This window comes from Protopterus annectens, chromosome 3.part1 (assembly GCF_019279795.1).
Source record: "Protopterus annectens isolate FY-2018-M chromosome 3.part1, PAN1.0, whole genome shotgun sequence".
In the NCBI taxonomy this organism is placed as follows: Eukaryota; Metazoa; Chordata; order Ceratodontiformes; family Protopteridae; genus Protopterus; species Protopterus annectens.
Genome location: NC_056732.1, coordinates 70,453,825 through 70,472,032, shown reverse-complemented (window position 1 = coordinate 70,472,032; position 18,208 = coordinate 70,453,825). Strand labels below are relative to the sequence as shown.

Here is an 18,208-nt window from a genome sequence, read left to right as displayed (position 1 = left end):
TATATATATATATATATACACACACACACACACACACACACACATATATAATTCATAAACTTCAAACTAGAAAATACTTAAAAGAAAACGAGAGCCAATAGTATACCATTCCAAACTTATACATTGCCTTACTTGTCATGATGTCACATTTTTTTCCTATATATATATATAGCTGAATCGTGGTGTATTTTTACATTTCTAACAAGTCCAGCCTATTAAACTGGATGAAGCGCTTACTATTGGCTCTCGTTTTCTTTAAATATTTTCTAGTTTGAAGTTTATGAATTATATTTAGTTCTTCATATTTTTCAGAGTTTTGGATTTATTACATATATATATATATATATATATATATATATATATATATATATATATATATATATATATATATATATATAGATATATATATATGTATACACATATGCGCATACACACACACACACACACATATATATATATATATGTGCACACATATGCATCGGATATAGGTTATTAATGCTACGATTAGTTAGAATTTTGATGAATACTTCCTGTACTTATTAGATAAAACTTGATAGTTAAGTTCTTGTAATCCACTTTTTGTGTGGACAACATTTGGCTTGGGTTACTGGTCTAAATAACCGAAAATTAAGATTCTGCTTGACCTGCAGGGGTAAACGGAGCTGGAGATGTATCCAGCCTCCTCTTATTGTACTGAAACATTTAAATTTACTCTCAGATACCATAACTCCACTTGGCTTACTGTTTCATGGATATTTCTACATTTTTGGGACCTTGCAGTTTCTAAATTGGTCTTGCTGTTTGATGACTGCACTGTTTAAGATAAGTGAACACCTCCTGAACTGTGTTTTGCTGTTTGTAAGGTAAAGCTGCTTTAATATACCACCTGAATAACCAACTTGCTGTGCTAGAACCTTGTATACCATGGTAGTAGTGCAATAAGAAAAAGAAAGCAATTTTTCAACAAAAAGCCTGTCCTAGCCTGTATTTAAACACCCTGAGTACTATCTCTTTCCCTCCTCCAGACCATTCGTAATCATTATTTAAGCCCCCCTCCCCCATCAAATACCTACATCAGTTAAGAAGAATCGCCCACAAAATACTGTGGACCCAGCAAAGAAGTTTGTGAGAACCATAGCCTGAAAGTAGTTAACTTTCTTGGTTTAGTGTACTTTACATAGTGTACTCCCTTAAGGACAGCTGACTGACTTTAGTGTGGTCAAATGCTGCATCACAGATTAGCGGCAGGCATCACCCCCCTTATATCTGTTACCTTCTTAGCTATACTGCACTCCTTTTCCTCTATAATCTAGAGTGTACCTTTGTCTCTTCCTACCCATCCTGCCCAAACTCCAGCTCCCTGAATTACACAACACATCTCTGATATACTATTTTGTTTGAATTTGATCTAATGTTACTTAACTGCCACGTAACAACCTTCCACCCATTTAGGATACATATTGCAGTAATAGGGTCTCTTTCACTTAACATTGACAGTCTCCCAATCTCACCAGTGTCTTGGACTACTGGGCTCTACATTTCATCTACATTTCTAGCATCAGTAAATTTTTTTTTTTCCTTTTTAACTTTTTACTATCCTGTTGGCAACTACAACATTATTCTAAGATGTTCTTCGTGATTCCCTGTTAATCAGGCTGGTCTTTATATCAATTTTAAACAACATTTATAACATTTTTAGTAACACCATCTGCTGCCTTGAAGGTGCCCTGTACAAGGAATTTTAATATGCTTTGCAGAAGTATGTAATCTATGCCCATGTAAGCATCTTCACAATAGACATTCATGGAATATCCTATACTTTTTTCTGTACCTAGCAATACACATCATGGATATTGAGATTAAATTCTTAAACTTTGTTTCATTCTACTCTTCGGGTGAACTGTGACATATCTCTTTGATGTAGCAAGGAGTTATGACCAGAAACTATCACAATCCTTGGCAGTTTGTTCAAATATCTACCCTCAGGCTACATCCTGACCCAACAACTTTTCTAGACTCAGTTATGGTAAACATGTTAAGTATGCACCTTGCATGACACTTTTGGGAGGCCTCTGCAATGCCTGCTTATCCTCTGGCCTTATTTGCACAACCTTCACTTTTTCTGGGTTAGGCTTTAGTCTCAGACACCAAAATACCACCCATGTATTTCACATGTCAATCTGACTTTACATTTACACTCATCTGACTTGAAATTATGCTTCATCTAACTCAGCAGCTTTTTCTTTTATGCTCTCATTTCTGAAGTTACATTAATGGTCCATAAATTATATTCAGAGCACCTTTCAAGCCTTCAGTTACCTAGGCAACAGTTCTCTGGAACACCGCTGGTGCTGAAGAAATAAAATCTAAGTCTAAGGTAACTGCGTGCATTTTATCTAGCTTCATTTACCAGAAATCGTGGATTGCATCTAGTACTGAGAAAAATTTAGAATCTGGCATACTAGAGACATATGATGAATAAGGTAATATTCCTTTAATTCTTCTATTCACATCTTTCAGATCTCTCTTCATAACTGTGACCAAACGATGCACCAATTTTGTTGGCTCTAAATGCTTTTAATAACTAGTTGACTCTTCCTTTTCTTAAGCTCCTACTCAACTTTCCTTCTTACACTACTGATAATTTTCAGGATACACATCACTGGAACCGCATTAGGTTTCATCTTTATGCAATATTCTCCTGGCAAGCTTTCACCCAGTTCTACTGGATGTAACAAGACAGTGCTTTTCCTGAAATGGTAAGATGTCGTCTATGAAGTACTGCAGTTTGATATGCAACTCCTGACTGGTCCATTAAAGCCAATTCACACCATAACTGCACTTCAAATTTTTGCTTGAGTGTCTGCACTACGAGATGATCTTGGCAAAAACAAACTCTCTAACATGGAAAAAAAAAATCAGATGACATGCTGGTGGTAAGTAAAGAAGAGGTATACAACTGGGAAGAATTTGAAATCTAGATGGCTGGTTCATGCAGAACCAGCACAAAAGTACAAGACTACCATTATTTGGAGAAGGGTGAGTGAGTAGGTTCAGTTACTAGTTGATGGAAGGAATTGTTTTCAAAAGTGGAGCAAGGGAGGAAATTTAGAAAATGAGTACGTTCGTTCTGCAACTGACCACAGATACTCATCAGTTTTCCTCTATGGGTCCCTTCTCAGTAAATGGACTTCACACAGAAGGGCTAAAACCTGCTAAAATATAAACTTACTGTTGAAAGAAATGGTATAAACAGAACAGTTCTTAGATAAATGAATAAGGATATCCTGAAAAGTAATTATACCAATGTCACAAGCCCAAATGCCCATTACTTAAGCAAATCAGGAAACTCCATGTACAAATGTCAGATCTCACACACAATTGTTATAAAAAAAAGCCTTCCTGTCTTAAGTTACTTGGTACTGGCATGCACTAAAAGTAGCTAGTACCTATTTATGCATAAAGTTGATCAGAAACTTTAAACAATCATTCAAATGGATGCACGTAATATACAAGTCACAGTTCGATAATGTTTGCTAGCAGAAAAAAACTATGCATGTATTTAGCAACTCAACCATTTAAAATGTATTCAAAATAGCAAGGCTAATTATTCCATGCTTAAAGTTAATAGTATATCTTAGACTGTTGCAGTATCTATTTTGTGAACTCAAGACATACGATCTTAAAACAGTTAACATAAAGCTACTTGTTTCATGTCAGGCAGAGCATGAGAAATTTTAAATTTTAAAACAATCCTCTGTCATACTGCAAAAAATGAGAAGATAAGCATTCAAAAGGGGAAAAACACTTACAAAAAGGGTACTAAAAGAATCTTATTAAAAATAAGTAAAGCTAATGCTGGAAAATTGTACAGAAAACAAGGAATTAGCATTTTTAGACATTTTGCCAATCCATTAAACAGAAGGATTCATGTAATCATCAGTTTTCCATTTTAATATCATACCTCGTTTTTTCCGCGATTCTTGAATTTCCTCACAGAATTTCTCAAATTCCTCATCTAATTCTTCTTTCAAAATAGCATAAGCTGTATCCTTCAAAGTACAGGCTCTGTGCCTGAGTGAACGACCTTAAAATAGAAAATGATGATAAAAAAAAAGACATTGTTAAAAGAAGTAATATGTATTATGTAATTCATTTTAATAATTAGTAGATTCCCTGCCTATGGTTAAGGTTGTAACCATATAGACGCAAGGTACAAGGCTTTCATTCTGACCTCACGTTAGTGGCTAGGCTTAAAATTGCCCTTCAAAGCAGTTTGCCCAGTATTTACTTATATTAAGAGACAACACCTAACTCCTGAGTGAAAACACTCCCAAGCTGCAAATAAAGGGGGAAAAAAGATTTGTAGGTATCAGAAGTATGCAACTGTCTGCCTTGAAGGAAAGAGAAAAGGTGTCTGGGACCAAGTGAGAAGGGTTCCTTTATAGAGGAACTAATATCATTATTAGTAACACTAGGGGGCATTCTTGGCAGGTCTACAGCTGAGATGAATTTCTGTTAGTGCACTCACCATGCTGGAAGGAATCAGAGAACTGTCAAAATGAACAATTTTAGTGTTATGGGCCTATTGTAGTAAATTCAAAGCTCATTTTTTTCATTTGCAAAATATAGTGATCCTTCTTTTCCTTCATACCTCTATGTTAAATAGAGGGTGCTACAGTATTTGTAGAAAAAAGTTTGCTATGATGTGATACTTGTCTATATTTTTTATACAGTTTATTAAAGTTTCTCTTTCTAAACTTAACTACCTATCTACTGTATTCTGTTATTTTACTCACTGTGGAGCTTTTCTCCCCGGGCCTCCACTGAAAATGGGTTTCTGACCCAGTGGACTTGCCCAGTCAACAAATGTCAAAAGTCTGTCACAATAGTTCTACATCTCAGACCACTGAACCTCATAGCAGCTACAATTTATATGGACCCTCATACGTGGTTTGATGTGAGAAATTGTATGGATACATACGGCTTTATAAAGTAGGTTATTTAATTAATTAAGAGAACCTAGGTTTATAAAGCAGGGGGTAGGCTAGTCACCTAGTGGTGTAAACATTGACTAGGCGATGTGGTCACATTGACTAATGGTGATGTCATATCCCAACCCCATGTAAAAATGGAGAGAGAGTTGATGGTGGCAACAATGACTTGTGCTTCCCCCAGCAACAGAAAAATGTTTTGAGAATTTTCAAGTTGATATGGAGCATTACAACTAATTAACAAAAGTATTTTGTAGAATAAGAAAAGAGGAAAAAGGTCAAGGGATATTTAATCCTGTACCATTTTGGGTATCACTGCATATGTTTTGGGTAATAAATATAAAGGGGATAGTGCATTACGTAAAAAATTTGTGTATACAGTAGGAAGATTTTTGGAAGATAGTGGCAGCAAAAAAGGGAAACAGTGAAGGGTTGAGGGGAAGCTAGAGAAATACAAGAATGTACACTGAAAAATCAAGGAGTGGGGGTACTAGAATATTTAGCAATGTTGTGCAGTTTTCCGGAGACATGGAGGGGAGCTCTGCAGCCCACAAGGATCTGAAATTTAATCTTATTTAGGAGTGATTTGAATCTCTGTAAGCTCCATTTGAGGGTTGCTAGGCATTAGTCTAGAGGGAATGTGGTCCTTAAATATAGAGATGCCACCAGAGTTTCCATCAGGTCTAAATGGATGGTAAGCACAAAAAAAAAAGAAGTTATGCACACAACATAACGTTCCATGTTTGCTGTCCATCTCGCCTTCATTCTTTGCTGGTTGAGTTCGGAAAAAACTCGGCCTATACTAAAGCTCGAGAGCTTCCAGTGGCTCAAGGCTATACCCTATCCCATCATGCTGATGGAGATTACCCAGATCTTGTTTGCAATTACTAAACAGAGCAACAGTTCTATACGTACAAATATCACAGTACATATATAAACATGTGCCACCTAGGACTAAAGAAAGGAATCAGAGAACATGAGTTCCAAATCCAATAAATACCTCTCGATCCTCCAAGAGTGAAGGATGGGGGAAGGAGGGTGGGACACAAGAATGAAGGTGAGATGGACAACAAACATGGAACGTTATGGTGAGTACACAACTTCTTTATGTTATGTTGCCCTAGCTCGCGCCTTCCTTCTTTGCTGGTTGGGACAGTGTCCCTATCACCTTCTTTCTTGGGTGGCTCAAGGGAACAAACTCTTCAGAACAGTGGATCCACAGGAAGCCCTGTTCTGGGAGGCCAAATCTACTTTGGTAAAACCTCATACATTTATCACTCATTACAATGTAGCTGCAGCACAAACTGAATCCATAGGTAGGCTAACCTACATAGGGGGTAAGATCTGGTTCCTCCTTGTTTGTTTATATACCACACGACTGACAAACTGACTGTCTGGATTGCAACAGTTCCTAGTGGAAGGGAGTTGCGGAATATCTGCAACGCCAAAAGCACCAATCTCATCTCTAGTACATTGATATGGAAGTGGTTCTTGTATTCCTGCCAAACTCCTTGGACAGTCTTCCCCAGACAAAGCCCCCCCCCCCCAATCTGGGAAGCATCCACGGTCACTTTAGCTATTGGTTGTGGGGGAATGAACGGTCTGCCCAAAACCACCTGAGTAGAATAAAACCACCAGCGTAGGTCCCTCTTGTAGGATTCCGTTACGATAATCTTGTGGGACATGAGTAACTCCTGCATGGACCACTGGGTGAAAAGTAACCACTAAAGAACTTTCATGTAGGCGTGCGAGAGGTACCAAGGTTATCACTGCCGCCATGGTACCCAAGATCTTTAGAATAACCTTCACTTGTACTTTCTTCTTTGTCAGGAGGTTTTCTGCTTGTTGGTGTAGGGTTTGTATCCTGTCGGGAGGAAGTTTGGCTACCATTTCTCTTGTGTTCAAGTCATATCCTATAAATACAATATGCTGTGATGACAACAAAGCAGACTTTTCGAAGTTTATTGTAATGCCTGGTTAAGAGGAAAGACGGATGGTGGTGTCTCTTGCTCTGGTTAGTAGATGCTTGGTGGTGGCGGTTAGGAGCCAGTCGTCCAAGTATGGAAACACCCGGAATCCTAGATGCCTCAAGTGATCTGTGACTACTGCCATGCATTTGGTGAAAACACTGGGGGTTGTAGTGAGACCAAAGAGCAGAGCTCGGAATTGGTAATGACTGGCTCCCAGCCAAAAGTGTAAATGACTCCTGGATCACCTGTCCATTGTTATATGGTAGTACACATCCTGGAGATCTATTGAGCACATCCAATTATCTTTCCCCAGGAAGGGGAGTATTGACTGCAGTGTCACCATCCGTAACTTTTATTTATTTTTTTTTACAGGCTTGTTTAGTCTGCTGAGATCGAAAATGGGCCTCCACTCCAGTCTTTTTCAGAACTAAAAAGAACCTTGAGTAAGTTCTGAATCCAATTTGGTCTGCAGGGACGTTTTGGATGACTCTTTGCTAGCAACCTTTGGACTTCTAAGGTTGCCTGGTCCCTCTGACTGGGTGGAACATCCGTGACTGACCTCTTTTCTAAAGGGGGATAGGAAAAGGGTGTACGTAGCCCTCTGGATATGATCGCTTGTACCCATTTGTCATTTTGTTACATTTAGCCAGGCGTTTGGGTACAGTAACAAGCAACCCCCGACTGCCTCCAGAAGGAATGTATCCCTGTCACCCTGATTTTGCGGACACCCCTCTGCTGCAAAGTCGGCGTCTTCCATTGCTGTTTCCTCCTCTGCCCCTGGGGGAAGAATCACCACGTGCGTCCAGAAAGGCTCTCTGGGATTTACTGAACCACATTTTTCCCCCCTTCTGGCCTTTGGGGTAAGGCCTGGTAGGGAGAGAAAAACTGACTCCTCTTGCTCGCACCTGGTCAGAGTCTCTCTCATTTTTGGTTCGAACAAAGACGAGCCATCGAATGGGGCGCTGATAAAGGAAGACTTTAATGGCTCTGCAAACTCACAAATATATCCAGGAATGTCGCCTTAGGGAGACTACTGCACCCGCTTGCCCTACTCACTCCATTGGCCACATAAGAGATAAGTTGCATGGAGGAGTTTACCACAGAATTTAAGGTAAAACGCTGAGAGGTCACCTTGTCTGAAACCCCCACAACTGTAGAACCTTGGAGGGTATCACCCAACTCCTTCATATCATCACTCTGAAGCCTAGTAAAATGGGTCAAATAGTTCAGCGACCTAAGGGTAAAGGCTGCTGACGAAAAAAATGTTATGTACTCACCATAACATTCCATCTGAGTAGTTATACTTCATTTTCTGCAACCTGTGGGTATTCGGATCCATATCTGATCCGAGCTGGCAACATTTTCCAAGCATCTGCTCCAAGCTACAAGCTCCTCACCTTACCCATAATCCCTCACATCTCCTACCTTCCCTCAGATCAAGTTTGCCACTATCCAAACTATCAGCAACTCAATAACAGGTCCAGGGGAAGGAGGGTGGGACAGTTGCAGAAAATGAAGTATAACTACTCAGATGGAACGTTATGGTGAGTACATAACTTCTTTATCTGAAGCAGTTAACTTCAGATATCTGCAACCTGTGGGACAGAGTCCCCAGCTACCAAAAACTCCTGGGAGGCTCTCATGGAAGGATATTCCTGAGCACCGCAGAGCCAAAGGATGCTCTCCCTCTAGAGATCAAATCCAACTTATAATGAGAAACAAATGTATGTGACCTTGCCCAGGTCGCTGCTGCACAGATATCATCCAGTGAAACGCTAGTCCAAAAAGCAGCAGAAGTTGCCATAGATCTGGTAGAATGAGCTTTAACAGGACCAGGCGGGGACAGGCCTTTGTCCTTATAGACTTGCAGTACACATTGTGTAATCCATCTAGCTAAGGAGACCTTGGATATGGCTTTGCCCAAAAAGGGTCTAGAAAAGGACACAAATAACTGGTCAGACTTACGAAAGGGTTTAGTCCTATGTAAACAGAAATGAAGCTGTCGATTAACATCTAGCAAAGGCAGTTTATACTCACCTTTGTTCTGAAAATTTGGAAAGAAAACAGGCAGGTTAATCGTCTGATTAATATCTGATTCAGAGGCAACTTTCGGTAAGAAAGAAGGGTTCGTGCGGAGCAAAACCCTGTCTTTATCAAAGATCAAGTAAGGGGGCACAGCAGACAAAGCTTGGATCTCAGAAACTCTCCTGGCCGAAGTAATGGCCACTAGGAAAGCTGTCATCAAGGATAAGAATTTCAAATCTACTGACGCTGCTGGTTCGAAGGGGGGAGCAACCAGAGCCTGTAGAACCAGGGTAAGGTCCCAAGGAGGGACTGAATCCTTAACCGGAGGGTGTAAAAGAAAGGTGCCTTTCAGAAAAGCTTTACACAGTCGCAAAGAGTAGAAAAACAGATAAAGAAGGCAGCCAACAACATCGCAGATCCAGATAAAAGAAAAACTCTTCTTTATTCAATTAAGCGCTTTCGTCAGACTCCACTGACTTCATCAGAATACAAATACAAAGTGCAAGACACTGCTTAAATAACCCACCCCACCCTACAAATAAGTTACATCATTTCCCACAAGAAATTAACAATAAATGACATGACAAGGTAAAACACATTTTAAAGGAACCACAACACAAAACCACTCATTGTTAGTTGGTAATCACTCAAAAAATACAAAAACTTCAGTTTCAGTATAGCCATGATACTGACCCTGTCATTAAGCCTTTTACTGACATTAAGTTTAATTTGCCACTTTAATTCAAGAAGTTCTAAAAACTTCCAACGGTCCACCCCTTGAACCCAGGTCAGCATGATCAATGGCACAAAACTTAAACTTGTGCAAATGGAACATCTGGGGGGACCAGTTTGATGACCTGATTGCGAAGCAGCTTTGAAATTTCTTGCGCTGCCGCTTCCGGGAGACGCTTTGGTTGGACAGGTGGGACAACGAATGGGATGGAGTAGCCTCTGGATATTATTTGGAGCACCCACGCTAGGTTAGGTGCAATGACAATCTTCCCCCGACTGTCTCCAGGGTGGGACAGTCGGGCAACCCCTAAGGGTTGCTGCGTGGGTCTGTCCGAGAAGGTCTCCATAGATCCAAAGTTCCTCGGTCCCCCTCTGCCTCTGGGGCAGCATCTGTCTTGTCCCCCTCTGCCTCTAGGGGACGAATTGTCCTGGAGTCCCGAGAAAACTGAGATTTTCACAACCACATCTTCTTTTACCCTCTCTGATTCCTAGAAAAGGATCTTTGAGGGCTAGAGAAGTGGACTCCGATGGCAGAGTCTTCCCGTCCTCCTCGCTCTGGACCAGGGTGTCACATACAGTCTTCCCGAACAGGGAAGATTCACCAAAGGGAGCATTTGTGAATGATGCCTTGAAGGGGTCCACGAATTGACACAGTCTGAGCCAAGCGTGTCACCTCATAGTTACGCAGGTCCCAGCCACCCTAACCGCTCCTTCTGTGGCATGGGAAAGAAGACACATGGACGTGTTCGAAACAGATTTTAGTCTCGACATTTTCGCAGAGAACAGCTGCTTGCCCTCTGGCAACAAAGACCCTGGGGGAAACGCAGTGAACTCTGCGACTAGGTCTCGCTGAAGTCGCATGACGTGTGTCAAATAATTCAGTGCTCGAACAGAAAATGTCGCTGAAGAAAAGACTCATTTCCCAAACCGATACACCGCCCTAGACTCCTTGTCCGGAGGGTGGAGTGGACTGAAGAACTTTCCTGTGCCAGTTCTCTCTTGGTGGCAGCTGCAACCACAATAGCATCCACTGGGGATCCCTTGTACCAGGCCTGTCTGTGGGAGGAGAGTGGATCCTGTCCGGGCGTTTAGGTATTGGCTCTATGGTGTCAGGCTCCTTCCATGCCCGCGTGGTAATGAGATCCACTAAGGGATCCGCAGGAGGGGACACCCAGGATGTAGATGGGCCCGTGCCAAAGGCCTCCAGGAATAATGACTCATCTGTAGAGGGTTTTGGGGCTGACCAACCTCCCCCTCTGGTGGAGGATCTCCATGATGTCTCCAACGGAGACATCCTCGGGAGGTGACCTGGGGGAACCCTCACCTTCATCTAAGTCAGTATCTTCTGTGAGGGACTCGGGGAGTCCATGTGCCTCCTTTTACATGAGTACTTACGGGGACCTCTTCAGTGGGACTCTCTGAAGAGGGCTCCTAAGTCACGGGGGGTTCCACGATGGGATCCCCCTGGGGGTCCTCTAGCACGGGCTGTCCCTGGGACAAGCTGATGGGAGTCGTGACCAAATCCACGGGAGCCTGGGCGGAACCCAAGGCAATGGGCTGGGGTCTCAATCCTTGGGAGAGAACCCTCTCCACCACGTCGAACGCCGAAAGAGCTCAACACCTCCTTAACAACCAACAAGGAAGAAGCTTTCCCCGGCTCCACTGTGAGGATCGGGGCAGAGGCCAAGGTAGCTGGGGTTCCAAAGGAACAGCTTGGATCCGACAAAGTCTGAGCCGAAGATACCTCCGTTCCCTTGGATCAGACTCCCCGTTCTCAGCCAAAAGAGTTGCTCGGATCCGAACAGGTCTGATCAGAGGAACTCAAGGTAATCGCCGGCATTGAGGTTGGAGGAACCATCAGCGCCAAACCCCCAGTTCCGAGGATAGTCTGATCCATAAACCCCGAAACTGCAGGTCAGAACGCGGAAGGAGAGACTGAATGGAAGAAGGGCATGGAGGTACCCTCTCCAGCCGGAGAGGGGCCTGGCAAGACTCCCATTTGGATTTGGGTCCAAATGAACCTCTGCATCATCCTGTCCATGTCTAGCTCTGACAGACTCCGAGTCGAACACGAGGAGGCAACCGACTCTGACCTGGCTGGTCGGTGCAACGACCTCGAAGAAGGCCTCTGGTCCGAGGGCTCAGTCGGCTCCGGGGAGAACCTCGGGGAGTGGAGCAGAGGAGAGGTAGTTCTGATTACTTTGGTAGGCGGGCTAGGAAAGGGTTCCCGCTCTGGAGACTACTTGCGGTGCGTATTCCCTCTCTTGTCCTTGCCTTTTTTCTCCTTTTCTTTACTTTTAGTCCCCACTTCTGAAGGCTTAGAGGGAGGTTGAGTCCCAGCCTTGGGGAGGTGGGGGGTTGATCAGCTACTGGAGCCGAGGTTGAGGTCACTGTGTCCAAGGCAGAAACTGGTAGAAGGCCCTTAGCTACCAGCTTTGCCTTCCTTTCCTTTAAGGCCCTAGGGCTGAACCCTGCACACATGCTACAAGGTAAGGTGAGATGTGGGACACCCAGACAAATAACACAGAGTGTGGCCATACTCTGTGCATTTTTTAAAAGTTGGTTTTGGTTGCTCAGCCATCACAAAAACCCACTCAGCCAAAACTTAAACCAAAACTATCACACACATACTAAGGTAGGGTTAGGCCTACACACTACCTTACTAACTAACTTTTAAACTATTTTTTTTTTTTTTTTTTTTTAACAGAAAAACCAACAAACAGTGAAGGGGAGGAAAGGGTTGATTATCGTCAACACACACTAAATATTTCAGAAAAAACTTCCACTTACTATACCCAACTTGGAGCTAAAGAGACCACGATGCGTACGCATGAAGTGGCAAACGAGATCTGAGGGAAGGTAGGAGATGTGAGGGATTATGGGTAAAAGGAGGAGCTAGGAGCAAATGCTTGGAAAATGTGCAGGGCTCGGATTCGATATGGAGCCGAATACCCACAGGTTGCAGATAAATGAAGTTAACTACTTCAGTTCATATGCTTTCTATACTTGTCCATCGTATGAGATTCTTTACTCGGCGGATGGACAGATGAGGAAGTCTCAGACCATTCCTTTTTGGTGGCTACTGCCACCACCATAGCATCTACCGGAACACCTTTAGTGAGGAACTCCTTATCAAATGGCACTGTAATAAATTTATTCGGCCTCCTCAGGACAGGTTTCACAGATTCTGTAGAGCCCCACGCCTTTCGACAGACTACATTTAGGAGTTGATCAAAAAGCGGAGTCACCTAAGAGGTGGAGGGGCGAAACCCAAAAGCCTCCAGGTACATGGACTCATCCTCAGAAGGGTTAATGGACTTTCAGCCACCTCTCTGTTTAAAGATTTCTAGGATGTCTGCAAAGGACACATCCTCAGAGGGTGACCGTGGGGACCCTTCTGAATCATCTAGGTCAGTGTCTTAAGTGATGGACTCCTCAGGGTAGTCTAGATGTTTCCCTCTTATATGTCCTCTTCTGAAGAACCTCTCCAGAGGGGTACTCGGGGGAAGTTTCAGAAGAGATGGTTTCGCGCAATGGGGCATCCTGGGACTTTGGGTATCCACTCCTGGGGGGGGGGGGGGGGGATGGTAAAGAGGCAGACTCCAGCACTTTTGGGGGAAGAGTGTTTGGATCCAAGAGTGGAGCCATCTGGGGTGACAGCACTCTCCTTATGACCTTGAAAGCAACACGACCCCACTCAGAGGGGGCATCTGGCTCCAAAGAGCCAGGAGATTGCCCCCGAGCTAAGGCTGTGGGGTCAGAGGCCGATGTAGGCACCGAGCTCACCCGTGCCGAAGCCCGAGAAGTAGATTCGGATCAGACAACTGTCCAACCCGACTCCCCTCCCTGGACCCGATGGGGGAGCGTCAGCCCCTAGACCCCTCAATAGACAGTGGCACTGAGGAGGTCGGACCGGAAGTTGGGACCGAAGATCCTGAAGCAGGTCTCGGCCCAGACGGTTCCACTATAATCAAATCCAAGCACTCTAGCTCCGAAGCCACAACATGGGTTTGAGAAGGAATCGAAGAAGGGGGAGTGACTGTTGTCAGGCCCGAATCCTTCTGGGCTTGACAGAATCTTGGCCAGCGCCGGCATCTGTAACAGCCTCTTGACCACCTGCCCCACAGTCTCATCAGAGACTCTCCTGGAGGACTGGGAGGACCGAGAGGACAGGATTGAAGATCTGATGTATTGCAAGATAGGGGAGTGCAAAATTGAGGAGACTGGTTCCAGAACTGGGGACCGGCTCTTCATGTAACACTGTTGGCTCCAAAATAACCAGTGGAGCCGAAGAGGTAGCCTTTTCGGGCCCGAAGCCTTCGGGTCCATGGAAGAATCCTTTGCCTTCTTCGACGGTTCTAATTCTGGTGCTGTGGACAAAGACCTCTTAGCAGACTTGTCTGAACTAGAGGATTGAGAATGGTGGGAGGATTTCAAGGAATTCCTTTCCCCTTCTAGTGCCTCAGAAAAAGGAGCCTTCAATAATACCCTATGAACCACCTTGTTTTTTCTCTCCACCACCACTCTGGAGCTGAATGCATGGCAAAACGAGCAGGACTCTTACAGATGGACAGCACCTAAACAGTACACACAACTGGTGTGTATCTATCTGTCAAAGACATTTTCTGGCTGCAATGATCACATTCTTTTGAAGCCCGAATACTTAGCTTCTTTAGCATCTTTAGACATAGTAGTAACAATACAAGGCAGACTACTCAACAATCAGAGAAACAATTTTTTTTTTACTCTACAAACAACCACACAGGGTAAAGAGAAGCCAGAGCAGAAGTCTCTAAAACTTAAACAGTAACTCCTCGGGAAAGGGGGAAGCCCTCTACGTTAAATGGGATGAAAAGAGAGCCCTCTAACTTAAACGCATTACCATACGATAGCGAGAAAAGGTGGAACAAAGGTTGTTTTTAAATACCAAAGGCCCAAAAAACTGCAAGTCAAACAATTTTGGGCTCAGGATGGGGGAAGATAAACGGCCTAGCGAAAGATGACGGCCAGCAACAAACAGTACAAAATCTCGCAATGGATCTATGAGAAACTTGTGTACCACACTAAAAGCAAATAAAACAAACACTAAATATTTAGAGCAAAAAACACTATAAAGGAAGAATAAAAAGAAGTTATGTACTCACCATAACGTTCCATCTGAATAGTTCTACTTCACTTGTCTTCAACCTGTGGCTATCTATCTGTATCGGTTCAAAGCCAGCAAATTCACTAGCATCGGCTCTGAGCGCCTCCCCTTACCCATAATACACCTCCACTACCTTCCAACCCCCAGATCGAGTTTGCTGACCTTTATACTTAGAACCCGACCTGCCGAATACTTTATGACCTAAAACTGCAACTAACAGGCTGTTCCATATGATAAGGTCAGGGGGACGGAGGGAGGGACGGTTGAAGACAAATGAAGTAGAACTACTCAGATGGAATGTTATGGTGAGTACATAACTTCTTTATCTGAAGCAGTTTACTTCATTTGGTCTTCAACCTGTGGGACAGAGTCCCCAGCTACTAAACACCTGGGTGGCCCTCATGGAAGGATATTCCGGAGCACCATGGAACCAAAGGATGCTCTCCTAGAAGTCAAATCCAATTTGTAGTGCAAAATAAAGGTATGAGATGAGGACCAAGTAGCTGTAGAACAAATATCATCCAATGAGACTCTAGACCAAAAGGCGGCAGAAGTAGCCATTGACCTAGTGGAAAAAGAAGTTATGTCTTACTATAATGTTCCATCTGAGTTGTTGATCTTCTTCCAATCATCACTGATGGGTTTGGTTCCGAGCCCACGGAACAGTCAGCCTTATACCAAAGCTTGTGTGCACCGAAAACTCTCAAGCTCAGCTGCTACCCACAATGCCCTTTGCTCAGTTACCTCAGATCGAGTTTGCATGCAACATACAGAGAAAGAATAAGCCAGAGGCCATCTCTACACAGAAACCCTAATACACCACGAAGACCCAAAAGACCTGCCAGGAACCTTAGGAAGGGGTTGGTGGAAGAGTGTGATGACTGGAAGAAGATCAACAACTCAGATGGAATGTTATGGTAAGACATAACTTCTTTATCTGAAGTTGTTAATCTTCTTCCTATTCATCACTGATGGGACTGAGTCCCCAGCTACTTGGAGAACCTGGTTGGCCCTTATGGAAGAACATTCTTGAGAACCATTGAGCCAAAGGCCACTCTTCCCCTGGAGATCAGATCCAATTTGTAATGTTTGATAAAAGTGTGGGGCTTAGCCCAAATGACAGCTGCACAAATGTCATCTATGGAAGCCCTAGAGTGGAAAGCAACAGATGCTGCAATAGCCCTAGTTGAGTGAGCTTTGATTTGGCCTTGCTTAGATCCCTCCCGTAAGTGAATATGTGAATGCGATGCAATCCCTGAGCCATTTAGACAAAGTAACTTTTGATACTACACCTCCCACTCTAGAGCCTGCAAAGGAAATGTAAAGCTGGTCTGACTTGCAGAATGATTTAGTTTTGTCCAGATAAAAAAGTAATTGTCTATGAGCATCCAGGGAATGTTGGCAGTATTCTCCTTTGTTCAAGTAATTTGGGAAAAACACAGGGAACTCAATGGACTGGTAATTGGAAAAGTCCAAAACCACTTTGGGGAGGAAGGATGGGTTAGTTCAAAGTTATATTCTGTCCTTATGAAATATCAGATATGGTAGTTGGAAATAGCTGCTAGATGGACTCGAATGGTAGAAGCTGAGGCACCTCTGTCGAATAGCTCAGCCAAATAATGAAGAATAGTGGCTACATATGGTAGTTGGAAATAGCTGCTAGATGGACTCGAATGGTAGAAGCTGAGGCACCTCTGTCGAATAGCTCAGCCAAATAATGAAGAATAGTGGCTACAGGGGCTGAGAACGGGTCTAGCTCCTGATTACGTGACCAAATAGAGAATCTTTTCCATTTATCCTTGTAAAGTTGTCTGGTGGATGGTTTATGAGAAGCCAAAATAATATCCCGGACAGGTGAAGAAAGGGTTTCTTGCCTGACAACTAACGGAAGTGGAGAAACCAAGCTGTCAGCTTGAGGGTGGACAGATTCAGAGGAATCGGCCCTTGTGGGTGAGAAATTAGGCCCTGACGAGTGTCTACGATCCAAGGAGGTAGTAACAGATGAGGTTGGAGGAAGGGAAACCACACTTGACGAGGCCAAAACAGAAGAATGAGGATCACTTTGCTTCTCAACTGAATCGCCTTCCACAGAAAGAGGGGAATCAGAGGAATTGGAGGGTAAGCATAAAGGGGACCTGCGGGCCAGTCGTGGACTAGAGCGTCTCTCGAGAGGGGGAAAGAGGGCAAAGTAGCTGCTGCATTTTGCATTTGAAGGGGAGGCGAAAAGGTTGCAGCATGGCTGGCCCCAGCGACAGAAAATGTCCGTTGCCACACTCTGGTTGAGAGACCACTCGTGCAGATGAAGTATGCATCTGCTCAGTCTGTCGGCAATCATGTTGGAGCTCCCTGGGACGTGCGTTGCGATCAGGAAGCAGTTGGAAGCTATCGCCCACTGCCAGATTCTCATGACTTCGCGACAAAGGAGTAAGACTTGGTCCCTCCCTGTTTATGTACCAGACCACGAACATGTTGTCCGACTGGACAGCAATCGTTCCGGACAGATGTGGATGAAAAGCTTGCAATGCCAACAGCACCGCTCAACTCCAGGACACTGATATGCAAACTGACCTCTACATCGGACCACGTGCCTTGGACCAACTTTCCCCTGGAAGTGGTTCCCCCCCACCCCTTCAGGGAAGCATCTGTGATCACCGTGGTGCTGGGCTGTGGAACCTGGAAGGGACGACACCAAAGATTGTCATCTGTGTGCATCCACCAAAGGAGATCTTGTATGTAAATGTTGGTGATGAGAATCTGAGTTCAGGGGGTGGAGATTGGGTATCCACTGGGCCTGTAGGAGCCATTGTAGTAATCTCATATGTAGTCTGGCTAAGGGGACTATGGTGAAGGCTGCGGCCATAGATCTTAACGTTTGAAGAATCTCCCTTGCAGACACCTTGCTTTGGCAGAGTATCACCTGAACTTGTGACCCGAGTCTCTGAAGCCTGTGGGGAGGAAGAGAAATTAGGCTTGACTGCGTGTTGAATATTGCCCCTATGAATTCCAGTTGTTGTGATGGATGGAGGTTTGATTTCTGTCAGTGTATGGTGATGCCTAATGACTCCGCTAGGGTCAAGGTGTAGCGGAGGGCCCTGACCAGGAGATGCTTTGTGGGGGTAGAGAGGAGCCAATTGTCTAGCTATGGAAACACCTGGAATCCCTCAAGTCTCAGATGAGCTGTTACCACTGCAAGGCATTTCGTGAACACTCTGGGGGCCATCGAGAGACCGAAAGGCAGGGCTCTGAATTGGTAGTGACTGGCTCCCAGCCAGAAGTGAAGGAGGCTCCTGGAGCGCTTGTCCATCTTGATATGGTAATACGCATCTCTGACATCTAATGAG

The 18,208-nt window shown here is 44.0% G+C and overlaps 1 protein-coding gene across 1 annotated transcript in view; it reads right to left on the bottom strand.

Moving 5' to 3' along the window:
* The window catches only part of ATAD2 (ATPase family AAA domain containing 2), a 1,885,102-nt gene that overhangs the window by 542,097 nt on the left and 1,324,797 nt on the right, over positions 1 to 18,208 (bottom strand). Inside the window, exon 18 of the mRNA XM_044066177.1 lies at positions 3,965 to 4,087. Within this exon, the coding sequence (XP_043922112.1) occupies positions 3,965 to 4,087 (123 nt within the window). The remainder of the gene's footprint in view (positions 1 to 3,964; positions 4,088 to 18,208) is intronic.